At 38.2% G+C, this 26,949-nt stretch overlaps 1 protein-coding gene across 1 annotated transcript; it reads right to left on the bottom strand.

Annotated features, from left to right (window-relative positions):
• Window positions 1-1,921: 1,921 nt before the first annotated feature.
• ankrd13c.L (ankyrin repeat domain 13C L homeolog) lies at window positions 1,922-26,949 on the bottom strand. Its single transcript, NM_001091382.1, is given in 13 exon segments — window positions 1,922-3,155; window positions 3,252-3,352; window positions 4,263-4,361; window positions 4,969-5,048; window positions 5,630-5,791; window positions 6,289-6,420; window positions 8,678-8,822; window positions 9,918-9,984; window positions 11,928-11,973; window positions 12,312-12,397; window positions 14,216-14,320; window positions 15,287-15,328; window positions 26,382-26,949. Coding segments are annotated over 13 exon segments (1,533 nt in total). The 5' UTR covers window positions 26,719-26,949; the 3' UTR covers window positions 1,922-3,024.

Raw genomic sequence — 26,949 nt, 5'->3', positions numbered from 1 at the left:
TCCTTCACCTCCTGGATCTTCAGAACATCTGACACGTTGCATGCGTTTCGACGCATGGCGACATGTCAGCTTGAGCCGCACCATAGAGTTCCTCCCTAAAGCTTACACATCGTAAGCAGACACAGCAGGCAGACTTTCATGTGGAGGTCCACACAAGGGGGGGGGGGTGGCAGGCTGCCAGTTGGACAGCCCTGCTCTACATCATACTAAAAGTTAACACAAAGGTGAACAACCCCTTTAACAACAAAGGCCCTTATAAGCAGTGTTTGTGATTGAGTATGACATTATGGAACAACACTTTGAAATAAATTTAAGAAAGGGTAGTTTCTTTACAAAAATACTGAAACAAAGTTTAATCACACAATTTGAACACGGCTGCGGAAATAAAACATTCAAAGCATAGATTAAAACAAGTAGACCTTAATTAAGTTAGTACTGGGCATGGTTTCAACAAAAACATTGTCTTTAACGGTTGTTTACTAGTTACAAAATGACCGAATCTACACAGTCCAGTAAAAATACCTATACAACAATTGTGATCTGAAACGATATGCTCTTTAAATGCAGGGAGAACCATATTCCCTTTAAGAAAAAAAAAAGTGTATTGGAAGACCAGACTGAATTCCCCATCCTGAATATCAGTTTCTATTTACCCATGGTGCATTATGTAACAAATTAATATATATTTAATAAAATTACATATATTACATGTGTCCTTTTTTATTTATAGCACTGTAAGGTCTTAGAACTTACAGAAAATGAATGCAGGTCCTGCCAGCAAGGAACAGGAATATGACAGTTTGGTATCACGAGCTATACAAGGTGTACCGATTGCTGGTAAGCAGTGTGTTTGGTAAACATATCATGGAAAAATGTAGTCTGTTCTTTAAAAAGTACCATTTATGGGTTTATATCACTTATGTACAAAATCCCAATGCACTTGCAAAATGTTATGCGTCTTGAAAACAGAAGATCCGCCAAGCGAGAGACTCAGGAGATACAGGAACAGAATGAGGAAAGATTAAATCAGGCATCTTGTGTGTTGAGAAAAGATATTGGATCAGATGTATGAAAGGATCAACAACCAATGTAAGAAGTTTTGGTTTTTTTTAATACATATGGCGCGATCATTGCCTTCGGTCATGCTTCTCGCATACTAAGATCGATTTTTATTCATTAGCCTATTAACACGGGTTAAGTGGGCTGCAGCATTTCTAGCGTGTATATGTTGATATTAAAAAAAATGCCCTAATTTGCAATGACAAGTATCTGAAGAAAGGGAAACCTCAAATAACCCTGCACCTCAACAAGCTGTGAATAGGTGCTGCTTGCTCCTCTCGACGCAAGGCACGTGAAAGAGTTGCACCCACTGTGTAGTGATTAGAGATGCACCGAATCCAGGATTTGGTTTGGGATTCAGCCTTTTTCAGCAGGATTCGGATTTGGCCGAATCCTCCAGCCGGCCAAACCAAATTTGCATATGCAAATTAGGTGACGAGAGGGAAATCACCTGACTTTTGTCACAAAACAAGGAATTAAAAAATGTTTTCCCCTTTCCACCCCTAATTTGCATATGCAAATTTGGTTCGGTATTCAGCCGTATCTTTCGCGAAGGATTCGGGGGTTCAGCTGAATCCAAAATAGTGGATTCAGTGCATCCCTAGTAGTTAGGGTTGCCACCTGGCTGGTAAAAATGATGGTTGTTCCCAATGTTATTAATAGGGAAAAAAGATAAATATATAGGAAGGCCGGTATTTTTTTCCAGGAAAGGTGGCAACCCTACTAGTAGTGAGTCACAATAAATGGGGGGGGGAGCTCTCCTTCTGCATACCATACTAGGTGCCACTCCTTATATGCATTTGCTAGTAAACATAGGGCACATTCCAATATTAATATGCAGAATCTTAGTAATACTCTGATTTTTTTTTTTTTTTTTAGAAATAAACTACCTCCAGATTTGTGTATGGGATGCAGTAAAAAAAATCTATTCCTCTGGGTGAAGGCACAAAACAAAAAAACATAGGCAAGAAATTAAGAAAAAAAGGGTCAAAGCATCCTAGATGTATTGATCTCCGTTAGACTGGCGATCAAAACACTGTGGATTACTGCAAGTAGTCTGCAATGGCAAATGCTATAAGTCATCCCTTTTCACCTGAAAATGTGCCCACACATATCCCCATTTTATACTCACGGGAGCAGCCGATGCACCTCCCACTGTGGTCAATAGGATAAGACCCACACAATTTAAAACAGACGTGGGGGGGGCGGCGCTAGAACTCTATATTAAGTATGGGAGATTTAGTTTACAAAGAGCAAACAAACTGCAACATTACACTGAAACATATACCGGAAAGATTTGCTTAAAATTAAAAATTTCCTTTATAAAAAAAAAAAAAAAGTTCAAGGAGCAGCACGACATGTTTCTGCAGTGCTCTCTGAATTCATAGTGTCCCTGCACAACTGGATCGTTTTCTCGAACAGCTATTGCAATAGGTTGAGTTGGCAACAATATAGAAATTCAGTATTTGGTTCATTATCTACAGAAGGTTATTTCTAATTTTTATACATTTTCTGCAAACAAGCAAGGATCTATACAAAATGTTACACAGTGTATAATTTATAATTTAAAAAAAAAATTCTTACGAGATTTAAAAGTTCACCCTAAAATAAGAGGTGGAATCTGAGAAAATGATTTCTTGAGAAAGCCCTACGCTGGACACTAACCAGTGGTCCGTGGATGCATGGTGGTCTATATGAAGGAGGAATGCACTATAGGGGGGGTGTCATTACAAAGGGAAGGGCATCAATCTTCAGCAGAAGTTCCTCTGATTTGCCGTGATGCCCGTTTTGCAGCAATTGTGGGGACAGGAATCCAAGAACAAGCTGGACCAGTCCTTGGATCCGTGGGGAGGCTGATGTATCGTTTCCACAGTGAAATGCAGGACCTTACACCAGTATGCCAAACCTTCCTTTACACTAATTAAACATTCATTTTCAATCATTGCATTGAACGGTTGTAAGCAGTTATAAATCGGGGAAACGGCTCGGGTCCTCCTTGTAGTCATCGGGTATTGTAAAAATTGCGTCTTCAAATTCTCCATAGCGAAACTCTTGAAACGTTACAGTGGCTGTGATTGTTGGAAAAACGGGGATATCTAAGAAAGCAGAAAGAGATGGATTTTAGGAAATGGGAAATCCTTTTGTACGATCAAATTACACGCGGTAAGCTGATAATGCTTTGAATTATTTACCAAGCTTTACAGGAAACCCAGGAGGAAGCTTCATCTGCACAAATTCTCGGAGTTTATTAAAGTGCTTGAAAGGTGCAATGACTTCTAAAACATTCAAGAGTCTGAAAAGCAGGTTATGTATAAATTATATACATGTAAAATACATTAAAGCTCTAAAGAAGAAAAACAGGTCAAGTAAGAGTTCTTAAAGGGATTCTGTCATGATTTCTATTGTGTACTTATTATTTCTAAATTACACTGTTTACATTGTAAATAATTCACTCCACCATATAAAATTTCATTTCTAATCCAACAAGTATATTTTTTTTAGTTGTAATGCTTGTGTGTAGGCAGCCATTTTAGTCATTTTGCCTAGTCATGTGCTTTCAGAAAGAGCCAGCACTTTAGGATGGAAACAGGCTGTTGTTTCTCCTACTCAATGTAACTGAATGTGTTGCAATGGGACCTAGATTTTACTATTGAGTGCTGTTCTTATATCTATAAGGCAGCTGTTATCTAGTTACCTTCCCACTGTTCTGCTGATGGGGGGGCATATCACTCCAACTTGCAGTGCAATGGTAGTCACTGAAGTTTATCAGAGCACAAGTCACATGACTGGGGGTAACTGTGAAACAGACAATATGTCCAGCCCAATGTCAGATTTCAAAATTAAATATGCAAAAAATCAGTTTGCTCTTTTGAAAAATGGATTTCAGTGCAGAATTCTGCAGGAGCAACACTATTAACTGAGGCGTTTTGAAAAAAAACATGTTTTCCCATGACAGTATCCCTTTAAATAGAAATATGTACCAGTGTAAGGTAATGTTTGCCCAGATCTAGCCACCCACATGGCAATAACCAGAAATGCAATACATTATATCTAATTGAATATGAAAACTATTCATTTTTGAGCTTACTGGTCCTTTAGACACAGGTAGATCAGAAGTCAAAAGGGAAGCGTCATGCATGATGAAAACTAGTTACAAACATGCGTTTTTTTTTATTAGTATTCAATCAGTCGATTCAACTTACGATTCAATGCCCAGAGGAAAATCCTGACTCATAGCAATAGTTGCTTTAAATGTTTTCTTATTTTCTTTGCAGACAAGTTCTCTGCCAAGATGAGGAGCTCTGTCAGAAGCAATGGCATGAAAACTATGAGCTCAGATTTCATTTTGCACATTCATTATAAATGTAATATTCATTAATCCCACCGACTAAAAAGGTGACAGAAGGACCAGCACCTTAAGAATGTCAGCCCTTTACTAATGACCCTTCTTCTGAATGACCAGCTGGTTTACTTTATTGGGTTCAAGCTCCCCTTTTGAGTAAACATTTGCCTAAGCCCTGTATTTTATCACAAAATTAAATCAAAAAGAAAACTCCCATCAAATATTCATTAGTTCAGGCACTCACAGGTCTTCATAAACGAGAAGTTTATTGGGTTATCACATATTCCCCCACATCAACGCCTTTAAAACCGACCTGTGAGTGCCTCCAAGTTCCTGAACTGATATATATATATATATATCACTTTAAAAATTTTGGATTATTTTATTATAATGAAGTCTATAGGAGACGGCCTTTCCGTAATTTGAAACTTTCTGGATAATGGGTTTCCGGATAACGGATCCCATACCTGTACACATAACATGTTTTAATCAAAAAATGTGTAGTACTGAGCAAACAGATGGTTATTCTGCAGCAGCTATGAAGAACCAATGGCTTTAGTACATACTTTCCATTTTCAGCAGAAATATATTCTTCCCAGGTGATTGTGTTAGGCGGTGGTGGGGTCAGTGACTGTCTCCGCACAGGCTGTGAGATGGAAGAACAATGCATTTTAATGCAAACAATATTTAAACAAACTAATCTCTGTCTTTTTTAACAGTACTGGAGCATCTAGCCAATCACAGAAAGTTTGCTCTTGAAAATTCCAAATATTCTATACAGTTCTTCATATTCCTGGTGAAATTTATCTGTGGCTTGCAAAATTATAAATGACAGATCCAGCAGCTTGTGGAGGATTTTGGAAAGGCTGAATGTAATAAGATTGTGTCTTTGCTACATAATATGTATTTTATTGGCTGATTTTCTGAAGCAGAACACAAAAGGAAATGCTGCACAAATATTATCCTGCCCTTGTTAAGGCAGAGCAGTGATCTAGATATGTAAACAACCCTATGGATTTACATCATCCAATAGTCAGCAGACAATGAAGCAAGAATACACTTTACTTTAACAGACAAAAATAAAGCATAAAAGATGCAAGATATTTTCCCAATTCCCTCTCTTTGTTTGATAGCAATTTGTTTTACTTACTATTAAAGCATATTTTATTTGCATGTGAAATTCAACACTCACAAAATATTATGGAATATATCAAACATACAACCCACCTCAAAGTTTTGTTCCATCAAGTTTCCTCCTTTACTCAAACTTTCCATGATGGCTTTATTTCTGAGAATGTCCTCTTCAGTGAGATGTTCTCTCCTTTTCCGGGATTCCAAAATGAGCCCATTAACTAAATAAAAATCTGCTAGGAAATTTCCTACTCGCTCCTAGAAAAGCATTTGAAAAGCAGATATTATTCTACAGCGTCGTAGGTAGACAAGGGAGAAAATTGCATTTCACATTTCCTGTCACATACCAAGACAATAAAATTGCTGCTGTTCAGTCTAATCACAAGTTCTGGCCATGAATATGTAATTACATGGGAAAAAAAATAAATCAAAGAATCAGGAAAAAGGAGGCTTCCAGTGATAACAGCGCAGGAAGGAAAACGATGAGGGGACAGCATTTATGTATGTATGTATGTATGTATGTATGTATGTATGTATGTATGTATGTATGTATGTATGTATGTATGTATGTATGTATATATGTATATATATATATATATATATATATATATATATATATATATATATATATATATATATATATATATATATATATACACACATACACACACACACATTATGTATGATACATCAGAGACTGAATATGGGCTATGTTGTTTGCACAGAGAATACGTAATACATGAAGAACAAAATACCGTTTTATCCTCTCTGAAAAGCCATCCTGTCTGCGCACGTGTAAAAGTAATGGACTTTGTAGACAAGGTGGCTGAATAAATATCACTGCTCATTAAAATGTCCACCTCCTCTTCAGTTTCCATTTCGGATTCCTGTAGGTGATAGAGAATATTTAAAAGAAAGAACATGTGTGGTTTTGCCTAATAACAGCTGCTTTACACAGTTTTTTTCATATAGTGTTGCAGACCAATCAATTGTTTGCTTCTCTTGCATTAAACACCCTGAACTAGCACATTCGGCCAAACTTCTGAATACTGCTCAGTGGGGGGGGGAGAATACTGTTGATCACTGCTCATTGGCTAATGAATTATAAAAGTAATTTTCAAGAAGGCCTGCCACAGGAAAACAACCTAGTTATGCCAGCTGCTATCAGCAGGTACAATCTTCCATTTCAGTAGGGTTGCCACCTGGCTGGTGTTTTACCGGTCTGGCAAGTAAAAATGATGGTTGATCCCAATGTTGTTAATAGAGAAAAATGATAAATATATAGGAAGGCTGGTATTTTTTTCCGGAAATGGCGGCAACCCAGGACAAAAAAACAAACAAAAGCAAATACTTGGATTAAAAAAAAAAAGGATAAAGGGTATTCCAGATAGCTAACATTATACATATTATAAATTTACCTTTAATGGGAAGAAATTTGGCCAACAGGAACTCCAAGTGTGTTGATGTGTGTAGCTTAACAAAATGTGGGGATGACGGTTGGACATTAGACTCAACATAAGAAGAAAACGTGCAAGCCTTATGAAAGCAGGACACGCATATTATACCCAAGAACCAATAACAAGATCTGTGATAAACAGCCAATAAACCATCTATATTTCTCTCGTCATCTTCCTTGGTGTATGGCTGCCCCACTGGAGAAGTGATGTAGGAGCTCAGGCTAAAGGCCAATTATGATGGTAAATTGGGGAGATGTTCTCTCCTGTATACACCTTTGTCAGTTAAAGGAATGTTTTAAAGTAATAAAATACAATACAGTGTTGCCCTGCACTGGTAAAACTGCGGTGTTTGCTTCAGAAACACTACTATTGTTTATATAAATAAGCTGCTGTGTAGCAATGGGGGCAGCCATTCAAAGGAGAAAAGGCTCAGGTTACACAGCAGATAGCAAATAAGCTCTGTCTGTCTAATGGTGTTATCTGTTATCCATTAGTTAACCTGTACCATGTAGCCATTTTTTAATTTCCGCCATTGCTCAACAGCAGCTTGTTTATATCAACTATAGTAGTGTTTCTGAAGCAAACAGATCAGTTTTACCAGTGCAGGGCAACACTACATGATATTTTCATTACTTTAAAACACTTATATTTTATGGTGTTACTGTTCCTTTAAAGTGAGATTTTGGGTGCTGCACTAGATATCCTGCAGCTGAATTGCTCATACAGATAATCTAAAACATTGATGTTTGTTATGAGCTAACGGGAACCTAATGAGTTCCTGAAACCCATAAAGTCTGACAATCGCTGGCCTACATTATATTCTGTTGTATTTTTTTCTTTGGTTGTAAGTATATATTTATATAGTGCTACTTATGTATGCAGCTCGATAGAACAAACGGGTTAAATACAATAATCAATACATTAGGGTTAGGTAGAATTCACTGGCTGCCTGTTTAAAGGCAAGCATCCTATTGGTTGCTATGGGTTACTGCTCCTGGACAAACAATGCTTTTTATTACATATGGGGGTAAGAGTTAATAATCAAAAATGCAGTATGAAGGAGGTTGCTGCCCTGTAGAGCTTACAACCATCTAAATGTAATTAGCTGACCACACATGGAATGAGGGGAGGATTATCTAGTTTTCCCATAGGAGGATGGGTTACCAATGGATGGCCAGATTGCACTGGTTTGGGCTGATTAGATCACGTGGATATAGCACAGCAGCAGAATGTAATGCTCAGAGACAAGTGAGCATTACATACCAGCTATTCACACTCACAGAATCACTATCCAATGACAGCTCTATCCAATGTACACGATTAGCCTTTATTGGACAAAAATGGCTTTTTAATTATATACATTGGATGGGAATGTTATTAAAATATCCCAGTAGCACATGCATTTTCAGGCAGGTGGATGAGCCAATACACACACACTAAATTAAGTAACCCATGAAGCATCACTTTTAGTTCTGCCTAGAGGTTGATCAACCAAACTTGATCATGTTAAGGGACCACACATGCATAGATTGATGATCATACATTCTGTTGGAAGTTGCTCAAAAGAAAAATCTGTGCTTATTTTCTAAATATCAAGGACACTAACTGAAGATTCCACATTCTACATATAACAACCTCTCCAATTTTTCACAAATTTAACATTCATTTTTCAGTACCACATACATACCTCATGGTGTATTCGCTGGTAAACTTTTTGTTCATTGTCTAAAACTACAAATGATTCTGAGGGTGCAGCATCTCCATTAAAAATGAAGCTTAGATCCCCTCGTTGGCACTTCATGTCTGTGAAGTCTATAAGAGTAGTGTCAAGCCTACAAATATAATAGGCCATTAGGTTAGGTGAAACATCAACCCTATGGGGAGTATGCCATTATTATTATTATTATTATTATATATATTTTTTTTTTTTGCACATTATGCAGGGGCACCTTTTTAAAATAAATAAAACATTTAATAAAAAGGATGTTAAAAGGGAACATTCTTTCCTGTGGCCCTCCTTAAAGGTGGTCATAGACGTTACAATTACAATCTTTCCAGGAAAAATTGTTTGTTTCAATACACACGTGAAGAGCTGAATCATCAGAACTATAGGTAGAAACAATAGAATTCTACCTGTATCTGACAATTCAGCACTAACGATGGCTGATGTTCGGGTGCCTTCAAAGGCGTCTGATTATAATTTTACGGCTGGCCCAATTGATGAGCAGACCGATATCCAAGTCTTCTGCTATCAGCCATCTCATCTCCCACCATACACACACGAATATTGTACGAAAATTTGTTTTTTACGATATTATCTGAGCATCTATGGCCACCTTTAGTCTGCTCACATAAACCGAGATGCTAAATACACTCTTGGAGGTTGGGGGATGTGGATTATTTAACTAATATGCATAGTAACCACTTTCCTTGCAATCAATAGCATGAATGAAAAATCCTTAGTCAGCCCTCTAGAGGTCACAGGAGGATATGATGGTTCAACTGCAGTCACAGCTTCCCAAAAGTATTGGTTGCATCAGAAAAAACAGGGGGCTAAGTTATTTTCCTATACACTCTGTGTAATGACTGTAAATGGCATGCTTTTGGCAGTGGTGTTACAGTAGATTGCCAAGAGGTAATTAAAGAACAAGAAAGTTCAAAACTACCTGGGGTTTGCCAAATTTTACATTTTTCTGTGGTCCCAGGCACCCCATGTTGCACCTCGGTCCAGCCCAAGCTACTACTTTTTATATATGTTAATATATGATATAATAATTCAATGACATGTCATTTTACAGGCAAAGCCACATCCACAAAAGAGACTCTCTGCTAAATTAAGGCCGAGGTATTTAGCATTCCAAGTTATCGTCTGTTACAACAACAAGCAAATTCTACATGGAATATAAATAAGAAAAATGGACACACACCTGATATTTATACCTTGTTTATAGATCTTGCATGCATCAGAAGGCAGGATTCGGGAGAGTAAAGGCACTGCACAGTGAAACAAAGCACACTGTTAATGGGTAACATGGGTACATAATATTAATGCTTTTACTAAATTGTGCATCTAACTAAAAATAAAAGGCAAGTTACAAATTAGATGTAGTAACCTGTAGAAAAAAAGTCATCCAAGTAAGAAAATAGCCTGTTGTCATATTTTTAAATATTTGCCTTTTTACTGCGATATCTCATATTAAATATTAAATGCTGTTGCTGGGGCCAGTGACCTCAGAAAAACAGATTTATGGTAAAGGTTAGATTCTGTACTATAAAGCTTACCTCCCTATTCATACAGGAACCCAAATACCAGCTTTAAGAAAAACAGAACCAATAGGAATGAACTACGAATGCCTGTGACAAACTGTGCCCTTGAACAAGTCCCAGTCACTGAGTGTCCTTGCATATTTCTTTAGAGTGCCTATGATTAAAGTGTTTTCAGTCCCACAGGAGAAAAGCCCTATATAAATAATGCCTTTTCCTTTCATTACAAATACACTTACTGCCAAATAGTTACTCCATGTTTAAACAAATGCAACTCCTTGCCCTGAAGCATCCCATAGGTACAAGTAACACATTAACACTTTAATAGCAGTTGTTTTTATCGTGTTCATGTAAGAATAGTTTTTCTTTAAAAAAAGAAGCCCTACTGTTAGTGTAGTGTAATGTGTAACCACTTTACTTGCAACATTGTAGCTACTGGGTCATCTGCACAGGGAAAGACATACTGTCAGTAAAGTAATACAGTAGAACCCCCATTTTACATCCCCTGATTTTAAGTTTTCCCTCATTTTACATTTTTGTTTTGTGGTCCCACCTATATATTATGCATTATACAGTTCCCTGATTTTACATTTTCCTGGATTTTATACCATTTTTTTCCTGGTCCCCTGAAAAATGTAAAATGGGGGTTCTACTGTACTTATGTTGAGATTAAAGGGGTTGTTTACCTTTAAATTAATTTTTAGCATGATCTAGACAGTGATATTCTTAGATACTTTGCTATCGGTTTTCACTGTTTATTATGTGGTTTTTGGGTTATTTAGTTTTTTATTCACCAGCTCTCCAGTTTCGGCAATCTAGTTGCTAGGGATCTAGTTGCTAGGGATCAAATTACCCTAGCAACCATGCACTGATTTGATTAAGAGACTGGATTATGAGTAGGAGAGGGCCTAAATGAGTAATAAAAAGTATCAAAAACAATACATTTGTAGCCTTACAGAACATTTGTTTTTAGATGGGGTCAGTGACCCTCATTTGAAAGATGGAAAGAGTCAGAAGAAGAAGGAAAATAATTCAAAAACTGCAAAAAAAGAAAAACAACGAGGGCCAAGGGAAAACTTGATTGAAATTAGCTATTCTGTAACACAGTAAAGGTTCTCAACCCTTTAAGAAACCCATCCATCACAAAACACAACTTAACTACCAGACTGCTGGCAGGAAAAGGGCTAAAAGAGCACTAGATCATACCTTTTAATGTCCTGCCCATAAAAGTAGTACCAAATAGAACAAGTTTAAAAAAAAAACCAAAAAAAAACCCCACCACGCTTTCTTGAAATGGCACAGAATTTCATGTGTGGTTTAAATAAAATAAAAAGGGTTTTAGTTTTAGTGGCACTTTAGCCTACACTTGATTATTGAAGCTACCTTTCAATCTATGCTCTCCAAACAACAACAAACCATAAACCTCAGCCGCCACAATGAACTAAACCTCATTTATTATGTCATAGATCTCACATTCCAGGCTAACCACAGGGAACAAACCGGGCCGCATATTTCCATTGTCCCTACTTTAAAAGGAATATGGCTCTTATATCTGTCAGTGCTAGTGCATATGCCCTATTCCTATTGTACAGCACTGCACATAAGGGTATACTTTATAAAATAATTATTTATGCAACACAGGAATGGGTTATCATATTAAAAAGAAAGCTTACCCCAACTTTGAAAATCCCAGTGGAGTTCTAAATAAAAGTCTCCTAACTGCAAAGTAAAAAAAAAAAAAAGTATTTATAGATATAATAATTGATCTCAGTGTAGTTTTTTTTTTATTATTGGAATGCATTGCAAAGCTGAACATCACTTCTACAAACTACTTTGGACAAGTTCAAAGATAAATCACAAAGACAATGAACGAATGCATTTTATAGTAAGGAGAATAACAGCAAGAGTCTGGGCTTAGTCATTTGTACTACTACGTAGTACTTGTCACAGCTTTTTCATGTGAAACAGGGATACAAAATTATCAACGGCAATGAAATTTAACCAAAAAAACACCAAAAGCTTGTATACTTTAGCAGAATGCAGAATCACGAGATTACCTCCTTTAGGGCCTTTAAAAGACGAGGTCTCTTTTCTTCAACACTTTCCCTGGACTGCTGCTTAAGCTTTCGTAGTAATGCTGTAACTAATATACGGACAATGTCAAATTCAAAATGTAAAGTACGTTGTACAGTGTTACACCCAAGTGATAAATGTTGCAAAACAAAACCATTGATAATTAGGTTTCAACAGGAGCAGACCAAGAGATTAGCATGGGACTGCATTTGTGACCCAGCAATCCTCCCAAGAGCAGCATGGGAATTTGCAACGTAACCAATGAGAGAGGGATACAGTACACTTAGCTGGATTGTGTGGGGTTTATATAATTTACCCTATTGCAAAAATTTGCATGCCAATAAATGGGGCACTCCCTCATACAATGCAGTTTAATCTATGTGGCTATTCGTTTTAGTTTGATATGAATTATGGACATAATATAGAGGCCTAGCCTGTTAACAGATGCTGAAATATGCTCAGGTTAACCAATGTTGTTGTGGAGAGGGAGTAATCAACTGGACAAATGGAGATAATATATATATAGTTTGCTATAAAAAAAAATCACAACAGCATAGCTTCTCCTTAGTAATAAGTACAGATCTGCAGAAAAATACAAATCTTTTGCAGCCCTTTCAACACATTTTTGAAAAACATTTTTTAGGGCATCTAAAATTTGGCAAAACTTGGTTATGATAAGACAGAATCTGATGGATAGAGATACTTAAGGGTCTGGCCACACGGGCAGATTCAAGGATATTAGTTGCCAGGCGACAAATCTCCTCTTCTTCGAGGCGACTAATCTCCCCGATCTGCCTTCCCCTGCCTTCTGCCTTAAATGAAAATCGCCTGGGGGCAGGCACTCCAAGCGTTTCATTTTCTGAAGTCGCCCATAATTGCCTCACGAGGTTTCGGTCAAAACCCTCCAAGTAATAAAATCGAGCATCTTGAAGGCTATTAACATCTTCGGGGTATAAGTAGTCTTGGAAAAATTCGAGGTTTTTTTCTAACCCGAATTTTATACAAAAAAAATAAACTGGAAAACTTGAATTTCCGTGGAAAACACAACTCGTTCCTTTATAGATAACCCCCTAACCTAAATTCCTCTGAAGCTATTAGCCATCCCTCACTTGGCTTCAGCAACAGGACTGTCTCCTACTCTTGGCCAGACAAGGTAATAAAATGCCACATGGTGAGAAAGTCTTTTCAAGGGCAATACATTATTCATAATCGAATTAGAATTCCAAAAAATGATAAGGCAGGGCCCTCCTTCCTACTGTGTCTTTTAGAACATAGCACTTAATCTCTGTAAATTTATACTTATTTATAATGTATGTATAACTTTACTTATACATGAATGGTTAAGTTCCAAAAATGACAAATAATAGGCACATTTGTGTATACACCCATCACAGATTTGTGCTGCCAATACAGATACACTATGTCAGCATGGGAAAAGTCAGAAGCAAGTTTGTCATCTTTTCTTATAAATACTAAGGGTAAGGACACACGAGGAGATTCAGGGAGATTTTGTAGCCTGGCTACTAATCGCCTGGTCTTTTGAGCAACTATCTCCCTGAACTGCCTCAGCGTTTTTCCCCATAGGCAACAATGAAAAGTTGCCTGCGTTAATGCACACACGGCGATGCGTTTTCAATAGTTGCCTGAAATTGCCTCACTGAGGCAACTTTGGGCAACTATTGAAAACGCATCGCCGTGTGTGCATTAACGCAGGCAACTTTTCATTGTAGCCTATGGGGAAAAACGCTGAGGCAGTTCAGGGAGATAGTTGCTCAAAAGACCAGGCGATTAGTAGCCAGGCGACAAAATCTCCCTGAATCTCCTCGTGTGTCCTTACCCTAAGGGACGGATGCGTGTGTTGAATTCAGACTTATTATAAAATGCTTACTCATCTGTCTGTCTCCGTAGCTGATGGCCTCTGCCAGAGGGCTCCAACCCTGAGCATTTTTTACTTTTACTGGAGCATTGTGAGCCAGAAGAAGGTGGGCACATTCTAGAAAATACAATAAAATAATGACAATATATCTGTGCATGTACACAACATTTTTTTCTTTTTTGAGTGTCTTTCCCCTGTTGCCAGGGTACCTTAGCTGAAGGAACACATTTATTTACATAGTCATCTCGATGAATTCAATTTTAGCAACTGAAGGCCACGGGTTGGCTATTTCTAAGGGTCTGGCCACACGGGCAGATTTCTAAATGAAAATCGCCTGGGGGCAGGCACACGGATTGCTTCGTTTTCCAAAGTCACCCGAGTTTCCTCGTGAGGCAATTACAGGGGGACATTAGTCACCACGAAGAAGAGGAGATTTGTCACTGGCGACTAATCTCCCCAAATCTGCCCGTGTGGCCAGACCCTAAAAAGACTATTCTAAAAATTATCAATAATTGCCCTAGGGAATTTATCACTGGAAAAAAGGAACAGTAACAAAACAAAAATGTTAAAAGGTTTTAAATGACTTAAGATATAATGTACTGTTGTCCTGCACTGGTGTGTTTGTTTTAGGAAGATTGCTAAAGTTTATATAAACTGCTGTGTAGCCATTCAAGTTGAAACAGGGCTTTATGGCACAGGTTAAATAACAGATAACACGATACGCTCTGTAGAATACAACTGGTTTAGTTCTTATACAGGAATCTAAACCTCATGTATTCTACAGAGCTTTATTCTATATAACCTGAGACTTTTCTCCTTTTTCAGATTAAAGGATACCCCCAAAGCTACACTGCCATATTTATCAATGCAGATACCTCACATGTAATATTGATATGGTATAATTCTTTTTGGTGACAAAATACAATTATTCATTTAGGGTAAAAAAATAATAACAAAAGTAGCCTTACAAAATGTTACTGAAAACTTTTTGAAGATTTTTAGAGTAGAGTAGATTCCGTCAACTCCTAATTTTAGGCTGATACAGACGAAAGTACAGGTAAATGATATGAATGAATGGCTCACCTTTGTTGCCCAACATCACAGCAAGGTGTAACGGTGTATTACCTAAAATAGAAAAGCTTCATTAATATAATCAATGCTTTATTAATAACACCAAGGCAAGTGCATGCTATTCTGACTCACCTAAATAATGTTACCATTTAATTATACATAATGAATGACTTAAGTGTGAACATACCCAAGTATAAAAACATCTCATTAAATTTAAAGAAAAAAAAAAAGCATGAGGCACTTCTGCAGTAAAAAAAAGAACTTAACCCTAAAAATGAATATGGCTAGAAATGAATATGGTTAGAAATACCATATTTTAAATTCTGAGCTTAATGCACCAGCCTAAAGGCTCAGTAATGATCCAGGCCTTCAAAGTTGTTACAGAAGCTCTCTATCTTGGATTGTGTTAGGAGTGTCAGTGACATGCTCAGTGAGCTCTGGGAAGCTGTTAAGCTTAGGGATCCTTGTAAATCATCAAGCAGAAAATAAGGGTTTGTCTTGTCACAGAAGCTGACACTACAGGTAAAATCAATCGGTGGGAGGACAAGGGTTAGGACTAAGGGTAGGTGACAGAAAAGGTATGTGACTAGCGCTCACACCACCGTTGTGCCCTAGGCACTTGCCTCTTCTGCCTACTCCTAGTTCTGGCCCTGTCCGAATCAGGATGAAGACGGGAAGCTGCCAGGGGTATGTTTTGGGGCACGGATCTTCCCTGCTAAAGGGGTGTGGTTGGTTTGGTACAGAACCACAACCCATAATGTAAAACATTTCTGATATACACCTTTTTTTAAAGGAGAACTAAACCCTAAATATGAATATGGCTAAAAATGCCATATTTTATACAACAACCTTATTGCACCAGCCTTAAGTTTCAGAATCTCAATAGCAGTAATAATGCAGGACTTCAAAGCTATCACAGGGGGTCACCATCTTGGAAAGTGTCTGCGACAGTGGGCTCTGAGCAGCTGTTGAGAAGCTAAACTTAGCGGCTGTCAAAGATTATCAAGCAGAAAATTAAGTTTGCCTGTAATATGAGCTGATGCTAAATTATGATGCTACAGATGTACAGAGCAGTGGTAAGGTCCCATCTATTATATGCCATGCAGTTCTGGTTTCCAGTGCTAAAACAGGACATTATTGAATTTCAGAGGGTCCAGAGAATGGCAACAAAGCTGGTAAAAAGGTATGGAAAATCTCAGCTATGAGGAAAGACTGGCCAAGTTGGGATTGTTCACACTGGAGAAGAGGTGGTTAAAGGAGAACTAAACTAAAAAATGCCATATTTTATATGATGGACTTATTGCACCAGCCTAAAGTTTCAGCTTCTCAATAGCAGCAATGATCCAGGATTTTAATCTTGTCACAGGGGGTCACCATCTTGGAAAGTGTTTGCAACACTCACATGCTCAGTGGGCTCTGAGCAGCTGTTGAGAAGCTAAGCTTAGGGGTCATTGCAAATTATCAAACAGAAAAGGAGGTTGGACTGAAATATAAATTGATACCACAGGGATGATTATTAAATTCTTATGCTAATTGAACTGGTGCAATGATACACCAATCATGTCTGACATTTAGCATTATTTACTTAACATATTACATCTGCTGAGTGTGCACTGTCTTGTCCTGTCCCTGCACTATGCTGTCCTGTCTTGCAGGAGTTGCATATTTTTGCACTTGCACTTTTTGTCTGTTGTCCGGTACATCTATGTTGTGTGTAGCACCATGGTCCTAGAGGAACGTTGTTTCGTTTCACTGTGTACTGTACAAATGTATATGGATGAAATGACAATAAACTCACTCTTGACTCTTCTGTGCTGCCATGTAGTAATTATCTGTATTAATTACCAAAAGGCGATGGTTGCCTTGGGCTGGTACAGAAGCCCAAAACCTAATGTACAACATTTCTAGCCTACTTTAGTTCTTCTTTAAGCTTTTAGTTCTCCTTTAATTATATGAAGAGTTTTCTTCACTGATTCAGTTACATAGTGTAAGCTCTTGACTGTTTAGTTTACCCAATATGTTTCAGCTCTATTTCTGGCTCCTAAATAATAGTACAGATATCATTATTTCTGTTAAGAATTGCTTTATTTGGACCCCAAACCATACACTCATTACTTTTCTATATCCTAAATCAATCGCCTTGCAAAACTGTACCTTACTAATCTCAACAATGCAATATCTTCCCAGCAAGTCAAGGTTTAAGTCTTGCCCTTAGCAGGGATTTTTTTTTTTAAATAGGAGGAGACCAGGCATTCATCAGTAGATTGATTCTACAAAGCAGATATGATAAACATCATTCACAAAAAAAGCAGATTCTGTTAAAGTAATGTACTTGAGATGAAACAACCTATGAAAATAATATTTTACATTTTAAGATATAGCAAGCCAAATGCTGGTGGAATATTTTTTTGGAGGTTGGGCCACAAAACGGAACATTGACTACACCAGCTATAGTATGTGTTGCAAGATAACAATGTGCAGCCTACTGTAGACTCTGCCGTTTAACCCAAGAAACCAAAAAGTTTACAAACTATTGCCAGAGCAGGCAGCAGTCAGTTATATAAAGCAAGTTTGTGTAATACTGGGTTAAAAAATGCCTCAATCTCAGGATGGGTAAAAGCACAGGTCAACAAATCAGAAATGCTTCAATTGATATCTTGATATGTATTTAAACGCAAATATTTCTGCTGATTTCATATCAATCTGCTAGTAACCAAGTATAGAAATGGGATTTTGATTCTAAGGTGGTCATGCAGATCCCTTTCTGGTAATTGTTTTTTTTTTGTTTTTTTTTTAAATCTGCACTTTTTACAGCATGACAAATAAACTCCTTACTGTTTTTAGTGGTTAAAAAAAGTGCTACCAATAGCAGCAAAAAGTAAAACAGACATCAATGTAAGAGCCCAGAACACCTGTCCTAATTAATAAAGCTTCCACTCAAAGCATTGTGACCTGCTCTTAATAACCACAAAATCTCAATGTGTTTCCCGGAAAGGGTTGACAGCATATTGAAGATGACAGAACTAGGGCAGCAAACTAGCAAGTTATTACTTTACTTATAAAACATTAAGCAGCACTTAATTTTCCAACCTGAAATATTTATTTAAGAGAAAATAAACGTGCCCTTTTTCTGTGCAAGAAATAAATCAAACATGAAGTTTGCATTGTAAAAAGCTATTTAAATATATAAAACTTTGCTGTGATTTTTGAACTCCTAACCACTATTAACAGGCAGTTATCTTTAACGAAGTACAGGTTACATATATTGCCATTTTTCATCTAATTTAACAAAACTCTAAATTGAGTGATGAGCTTAAGACCAACATTTAAGCAACAACAGAACTACGGTAAAATAATGCATCACGCAGTAGTCACGGAGCTTCCTCCTAGACATTCGATCTCCCAGATCTATAGATTCCTCAGGGTAATTACGGATTATTCCTTCCAAATATAAACCCCATCGCAATGACGTGCTTTGAGAGGCTGGTGCCAAGGACTTTATTCCAGACAGTTTAGACACCCTGAAGTATGCATATTAACATAATAGATCCACTGAGGATGCTATTTCACACACAATTCACACCACCTTAGCTCACAGTCATTCCCACAAAGCTGATCCAGAAACGGCTCGGACTGGGACTCAGTGCTAATCTGTGTAATTAGATCAAGGACTTTCTCACAAACTGACCACAACATGCACGGATTGGCAAAGTCACTTCCTCCACCTTTATCCTCAACACTGGCACTCCACAGGGAAGAGTCTTGAGCCCGCTGTGGTGCTCCATGTTCACATATGACTGTGTGTCCAGACACATAATATCATCAATCGATTTGCCGACGGCACCACCATTGTGGGCCTAATCACCAACAATGATGATGAGACGGCCTACAGGGAGCAGACGAGACTCCTGGCAAAGTGGTATCAGGAGAATAACCTCTCTTTCAATGTCAGTAAAACTAAAGAGCTGGTCATGCATTTTAGGAAACATGACACAGCTCATTATCCCCTCTACATCGTAGGGGACACTGTCGAGAGGGTTAGCAGCAGCTTCTGGTTCCTCTGGGTCACCCTCAGTGCTAACCTCAAGAGGACAGAGCACAAAGCAGCTGTCATCAACAAGGATCACTAACACCATCAATTTCTCCAGCATCTGAGAAAATCCTGAATGTCCACCATAGCCCTCACCAGTTTACAGGTGCGCAGTGGAGTCCATCCTCACAGGCTATTTAACGTCCTGGTATGGCATCTACTCCTCACAAGAAAAGAAAGCCCTGCAAAGAGTGGTGGAAATGACTCGAAGATCATTGGCACACCACCCAATGTAACAAGTGACATATAGAGACTGTTTACAATGTGCAATAATAAATGTTTATACAATGTACAATATAATTTGCAATTTCTGCTAAGCAGTGGTTTCAACACACGTATGTGCAATATTGATAATATACATTGAAAATGCTAAAGACTGTTCAACACTACATTTTACACTTGTGCTTTAAGGTTATGGTCATTGTACATGTTGGCTAGAGTAGATATTGTAACTTTACTGTATTTCGAAGAAGACAGACCTTTTAGTAACTATTTTATATAGCTAGAGCAAACAGAACTTTATTGTAACTATTTTATTATTATTATTATTATTGCGTTAATTGTCTAGTCTGCGAAGAAGGCATTCGCGTAAGAATTTCATTGTACTCTGTATGCTGTACTCTGTACATAGGACAATAAAACTTTGAATCGAATGGCCTGGTCCAAAGACCTAGAGACTGTGTTTGCAACTTTTTAATGAAACTCTTTAAAAGCTCCAGATGCCGCTGCATATAAAATGAATTACAGAATTGTTTCCAGATGGTAATACACTCCTACCAAATTTAGGACAATATATTTAAAACCCCTAGAGATCATTGCTGGAGGTTCCAGAGAGAGGAGCCAGGTACATTTTCTGGGATTGTCCACTGATCAAGCCTTATTGGAATGAGGCCAAGAAAATCATAAAATGCATTCTTCAATATGAAATCCCAGAAGACCTCTCCTTCGTACTACAATTTCTAATGAATTACTGCTTTTAAAATCCCTATTAAACTACTGCTGTTAATAACAGCTAACGTCTTAATACCACAGAGCAGGAAAACAAATGCTAAACAAATGATATTTGTTGGCTTAAGGAACTGTCCTCTATCACACCAGAATATGCTGACCACTTGCAGAAATGATTTGGTTTTATTATTCTAATGGGTAATAATAAAGACTTCTTGTATCTCATCTTGTGTTATTCCTTTCTTTTTAAGCTTGTCTCTTTCTTCTCTCATTTCACCATTCATCACCACCTGCCTTTTTATTTTTTTCCTTTTCCTATTCCTGTCTGACTTCCCTCCTCAGATTACCCTCCACATACCAAAGAAACTGAACTATCTTGTTACTTTGCTCAAGATTGCCTACAAGCTTAAATGGGTTGTTCACCTTTAAATTAACTTTTAGTATGATGTAGAGCAGTGATCCCCAACCAGTAGCTCGTGAGCAACATGTTGCTCTCCGACCCCTTGGATGTTGCTCTCCATCTCCTCAAACCAGGTGCTTATTTTTGAATTCCAGGCTTGGAAGCAAGTTTTAATTGCATAAAAACTAAGTATAGTGCCAAGTAGAGTCTCCTGTAGGCTGCCAGTACATATAGGGGCTACCAAATAGCCAATCACAGCCCTTATTTGGCACCCCAAGGACCTTTTTCCTGCTTGTGTTGCTCCCCAACTCTTTTTACATTTGAATGTGGCTCACAGGTAAAAAAGGTTGGGGACCCCTGATGTAGAGAGTGATATTCTGAGATAACTTGCAATAGTTTTTTAAATTTTTTATTTGTGTTTTTTTAGTTATTTATATTTTTATGCATTAGCTCTCCAGTTTGCAAATCAAGTCCAAATTACCCTAGCAACCATGCATTAATTTGAATAATAGACTGGAATGATTATGAGAGGGCCTGAATAGAAAGATGATTAATAAAAAGTAGCAATAACAATAAATGGGTTGCTTTACAGAGCATGTCAGTGATCCCCTTTTAAAAGCTGGAAGGAGGCAAATAATTCAAAAACTATAAAAAGAAAAACTGAAGACCAATTGAAAAGGTGTCATTCTATAACATACTAAAAGTTAACTTAAAGATGAACCACCCCTTTAGAGTGGTGGCACACAATGCTACTGGGGGAGATTAGTCGCATGGCCTCTTCTTTAGGCAACTAATCTTCACTAAATGCCTTCCCGCTGTCTAGAATGTAAACCGCCGGTGGGATGGCACTCGGAACGCTTTGTTTTCCAAAGTCACCCGAAGTTGCCTCATAAGGAAACTTCGGGCAACTTCGGAAAGCTGAAGCAATCCGAGTGCCACCCCGCCAGCGATTTACATTCTAGCTGGCGGGAAGGCATTTAGGGGAGATTAATCGCCTGAAGAAGAAGTGATGTCACTGGGTGACTAATCTCCCCCCCTAGCCTAGTCTGCCATAACTCTTAACCTGAATCATTCCTGTTTATTTCTAGATCTTTGTTTAATTGTAAACCTTTAAGCAGAAGAAACCCACCTGTGTAGGTACTGCTGAATGCACACAAAGCAGGCAGACTTCAGCACCAAAACACTCAAGCACAGGTATTAGATCCTAGGTCTACCTGCAACTGCTCTTCAATTAAGTGTTGATAGGTGTACAAGGGGTGTTTTCTTCACGAATGTCACGTGGGTGTTCAGGTCATAAAAGGAGTGGCCTGATTTGGGCTTGGCACAGGTTCTTTAAGGATGGGTTAGGGTCAGGTGTGGATCACAGCTTTCTGACTACATCACTGCTAACAAATTATGCCCCTTTCAGACACACAACCACCTACCCTGGGTCAGTTATTTATTGGCAACACAGCATTCTGGAAAGACTGGCCTTCCAAAGGGTTAAAGGAATTAAAAGATAAAAATCATCCTTACTGTGAATGGCTCCTGTTTAACTTTACTGTGCAGCTTTCTGGATTGGTGATAGTGAGTAATCTTTCCCCAATTTACACCTAATCGCAGCCTTGGTGGATCTTACCACTGTTCCACTAATCTATGGCTCCCTTTGCCCGGGACCAGCCCATACGTGGGTGACGTGTTTCAAATACCCGATGCCCTTTTAAAAGTACCAGTTTTCTGTGACACGTCTAGGATGAAGAAACACAGAAAAAAAGCACTGTGCAAGCACAACAGTAAAGCTCAGGGGGAAGAAGCGTCACAATAAAAATGGCATTGACTAACTATTCTTAGTGAGGAACTAATCGGGTGCCCAATTCAGAGGTAAATGAGTGATGTGAGGACTGTGTTTAGGGATAATCTCTATTGTTCCTTTTGTTCTCCTTTAAATAAAACCAATTTGATAACAAAAATTGCCCTGATGAGGCTACAGAAAGTTGATTCTACTATATACTTACTAACTTTATCAAGGTAGAAATCACTTTTCTCTTTTAAACACTATATGTGGACATTAAAAATAGCTTTTAGAAATGTTTTTTTTTTACACTTACAAAGCACACACACACATATATAAAATACTCTATAATAACTCTTCTAATGCTAATATAAAATTATATGCAATTCTTTTTATAAAATAGGAAATTAAAAATACTGTTGCAGTATTTTTAAAGATTTGAAGTTGCAGATTTGAAAAATAATAACAGGATTCAGATCTCCAAAAGGCTTTCATATGAAGGCTTAAGGTGGTCATAGACGCAAAGATCCGCTCGTTTGGCGACATCGCCAAACAAGCGGATCTTTCCCCGATATGCCATTAACGAGCTTTGCTATATCGGGGGTAATCTGAACGTTCGGCCGTATGGCCGAAAGATCCAATTACGATGCGCAATGGGTCCGGCGGGATTGGTCGGGTCAAAATCAAACCTGTCCGATCGAACAAACGACCGATCTCTGCCGGACGAAAGCCGGATGAAAATCTTACAAATCCTTGATTCGTATGATAGGATCTGTGCGTCTATGGCCAGCTTTATTCTAACGCTCTTCTGCTACAGTGTGGCATTGATGTATTCTTGTGAGGCCTTTAATCAGTGTGACAGATTAAACAAAATATTTTTAATTTATCGATTTTTATTTTTGCTGCAACAGCCAAGTCGAAATCAGTATATTTATGGTGTGCTATGTTCCCACAATATCCCTTTTGACACACACTTGAAATGCTGAGTGCATGCCAGTATACAGTTCTCATACACGAACACATGTGAAATGACTCACTAGCCATTTTTATTGTATATGCCTTCATTACATCAAGGCTACAGTGACATGTGCAGATGGTTTAAACATGGCCGTACATTCTTAGTTTAGTCAATATTAGCAATATTTGCGTGGTAAGCAGGGGGCTTACAAATCATTATCCAATCCTGTCTTTCCAAATGGAAAATACCATGTGCTGTTGCCACTTTTTAGCATGTGTGCGGTGGTTGTGAAAATAAGATGAGATACAACTCCCTTTCTATATACTTTGGCACACTGAACAAGCAGACATGCTAGTTGGCCCTCATGTATGAAAGGTCTGCATGTGTATGGCCACTAACTGTGTGCTTTAGGAACAATTTATCAAAGGTTGAGATGAGATTTAATTTTTTTTGCTTCCAGCACAAAAATATAAAATAAAACTGCTTTTCTCGTTTTTTTTAATTCTATTTTAACAAATGCCAATTTTAAGCTGTCTGGTATTTCAATTTGGCAGCTCAGTAATTCAGGTGCAGATTCAGAGTTTTAACAATTTGCTACATTAGTCGATACATTTCACAGCAGTAGCTGGGAAATATTATTGTATCAATTATAGCAGCTGCCTTTAATAAAATTCAGGGATCCTGCTCAGCACAGACAAAGATAAAACATGTATCAACAAAATGTATCATTTTAGAACAGTTTACAGAGTCAGCGACCCCCCCACCCAGAGCTCCTTTAGAAAGAAGGTGAAAAATGAAACGTAAAACTTAAATATTAGAAAAACAGTCCGAACTGAAAATATTATTGGAAGGTGAACAACCATTTAAAGAATAAAAGGATTCCAACATTGGAGGAACTAATGTCCTGCACTTCTTAAATGCACCCCATTCATGAAGCAAAGGCTACAATCTTGAAATGGCAAAGAAGCTGGAACAGGCAGACTAGTTGCTTAGAGTTTTTATTAGCACGACATGTTTCGAGCACAAGGCTCTTGATGAAGAGTCTTGTGCTCGAAATAAATTGTGCTAATAAAAACACTAAGCAACTAGTCTGCCTGTTCCTGCTTCTTTACCATTTCAAGATTGTAACCCCCTGCTAATAAAGTAAAACAAAGTCTGGATTTCCTGGTACAATTAATGGAATATTTGTATTATTTAATATTCCCAAGAACTATTTTTTAATAGGAACCATGGTAAATCCAAGCCAAGTCTGTAGTCCAAATAAAGGAATAAATGTTATTCATCATCTATTAAATTACAATTGCCTACAAAATAAATACATTTCTTAGAATTAAAATTGTCTACAAATTAAATATATTTTATTGCTGTATAAAAAATACTTTGTGCAGTGTAAGAGGTATGGTTCTTGGCTATTACATCAATGTTGTCATTGTGCATATACACAGCCAAGGCTTTATATACACAATTACTAATGAATAATGTGTGACCATCATTTCAATGTATGCAACACCTTCATATACACATTAGCTACAGACAAGTTTGTGCTAAACATACTTCAGTAAGAAACCACCTGACTGAGCACCCTACTTCAAATTCAGTCACACTGAACACACACACACACATATATTGCTTTATCACCTGCCACATCACATCAGCTACCAGGTCACAATGTCTTCTTGAAGACCGTCTGAGCTGCATTTATTCTGGCTTTTTGGTATGGTTTCACATTGAAGACCTCAAACAGTATACAATATGGATACAGACAGTTATCAAAAGAGCACTTTCATAAACACAAGTATAATAGGATGAACTTAACTAGAAACAGAAATAGATTTTACACAGACACTGCTTAGATAAACCTATGTAACAAAATGCTGAAATAAAATATGCTGATGAGGTGTAGTTTTTAACAGGAAGACCAATGTTACCTTAGCTTTTCACCAAGAGAAAACAAAAAAACAGATTTGTCTACGAGGCAGAATTTGGATGGTACATTTCCCTCATATTTTAACCCTCTGTTAACAAAATAGGTGCAAAGACAAATAAACGAGGCACCATTATTTCCTTTTCAAGTTCCCTACAAAAAGACTGTATGACTGTATTCGGCCTCTTTTAGCTGGATTTGGATTCGATCTAATCCAAATGCCTGGTCAAACTGAATCCAAAAATTCACACGACTTTTCGTCATACAAATAAGGAAGTCACATTTTTTAGCCAGTTTAGCGCGCAGTTCGCTTTCTCCTTATTTACGGATTCAAATTTGATTCCGTATTTGGTCAAAGGATTCAGCCGAATAATAAAATAATGGATTTGGTGCATCCCTAATGAAAACTAAAAGGTAAATAAGGGTTATATATTGTAGATATAAGGCACTTTCATTGTATATTTGGCACTTTGAGAAAGACCCAGTGCGGGTTGAAACGTCAATCCTTTTGCTCTACAATAAAGTGACGTTTTAAGTCCTGCGAGTGCGGATCTTTCTCTGGAGGTATGGATAAGTTATGATGATTTTGCACCCAGGCACACCAATGAACTTTATCAAGTGCTGGTAACACTATGGTTTCATTCATAATTATCGGTTTATGCTTATCTTTGCAGGTGACACATAGTAAGTTAGGCTGAAAAAAAGACACGTCCATTAAGTTTAACCTTGGGGTGGGATAGTGCATAGACATGAGGGCAGCAGCAATGTTATCACTTCCCCAGGTTCCCCTGCAGTACTGACCCCCCCCCCATACATATACATTCCCCCTTGTGTAAGTGAAGCAATCATCCCTTATGTACCCGTCTGTCCCATGGCCACTATATACACCTTTTCTGGCTCTCAACATAACTTGCACATGGCACGGCAGCCTGACTATTAGAAATGATGCTAAAAGCATAACTAGCAATATTTGCTGCCCCGAGATGAGAATGGAGCGTGTGTGTCCGTGTACTGACCGTGGCTGTCCTTCTGTCCGATGCTGTGGCTTCTGATGAGGGAGGAGAGCCTGCGGATGTCCCCCTTTAAGACGCACTCGTGCACCGGAAAGTACACGTCCGACTTGCTCTCCCCGGGAGTGATGGGGCTGATTTGCTGGTGGTGGTGGTTCTGAAGCAGAGCTGGGTTGGACGGGGACCGGATCACTTTGTGATTACTAAACATCTTACTGCTTTTCAATTTGCCCGTCCGGGTGAAGGTCCCGCCGGCCGTAGCTTCTTCGTCGGGCTCCAGCAGATCCTCATCCTTGCTGGGCTTCTGGTCCTTGTGGAGAGAGCGGATCTTCTCCCCTGTCATCGCCAGCGAAGCCCCGTCGGGTGTCTTATTGCGGACTGGGCTTGAAAGAGGAGCAAAAGATTCAGGAGAGCAAAGAGCCCCCCTCTGGCACAAACCGGTTCAGCCTGAACATACGGCTCCGATTAAGCCCCGGTAGATCCAATAGGAGGCGTGCAGAGAGCTGACACCTGAAACTGAAGCGGACACCCTGTACATACCTCTGTGCTTCCTCTTAGCCTTAGCAAGACAACC

The sequence above is a fragment of the Xenopus laevis genome, chromosome 4L (assembly GCF_017654675.1).
Source record: "Xenopus laevis strain J_2021 chromosome 4L, Xenopus_laevis_v10.1, whole genome shotgun sequence".
In the NCBI taxonomy this organism is placed as follows: Eukaryota; Metazoa; Chordata; class Amphibia; order Anura; family Pipidae; genus Xenopus; species Xenopus laevis.
The sequence above is the reverse complement of the archived record's forward strand: the minus strand, read 5'-3'. Positions and strand labels throughout refer to the sequence as shown.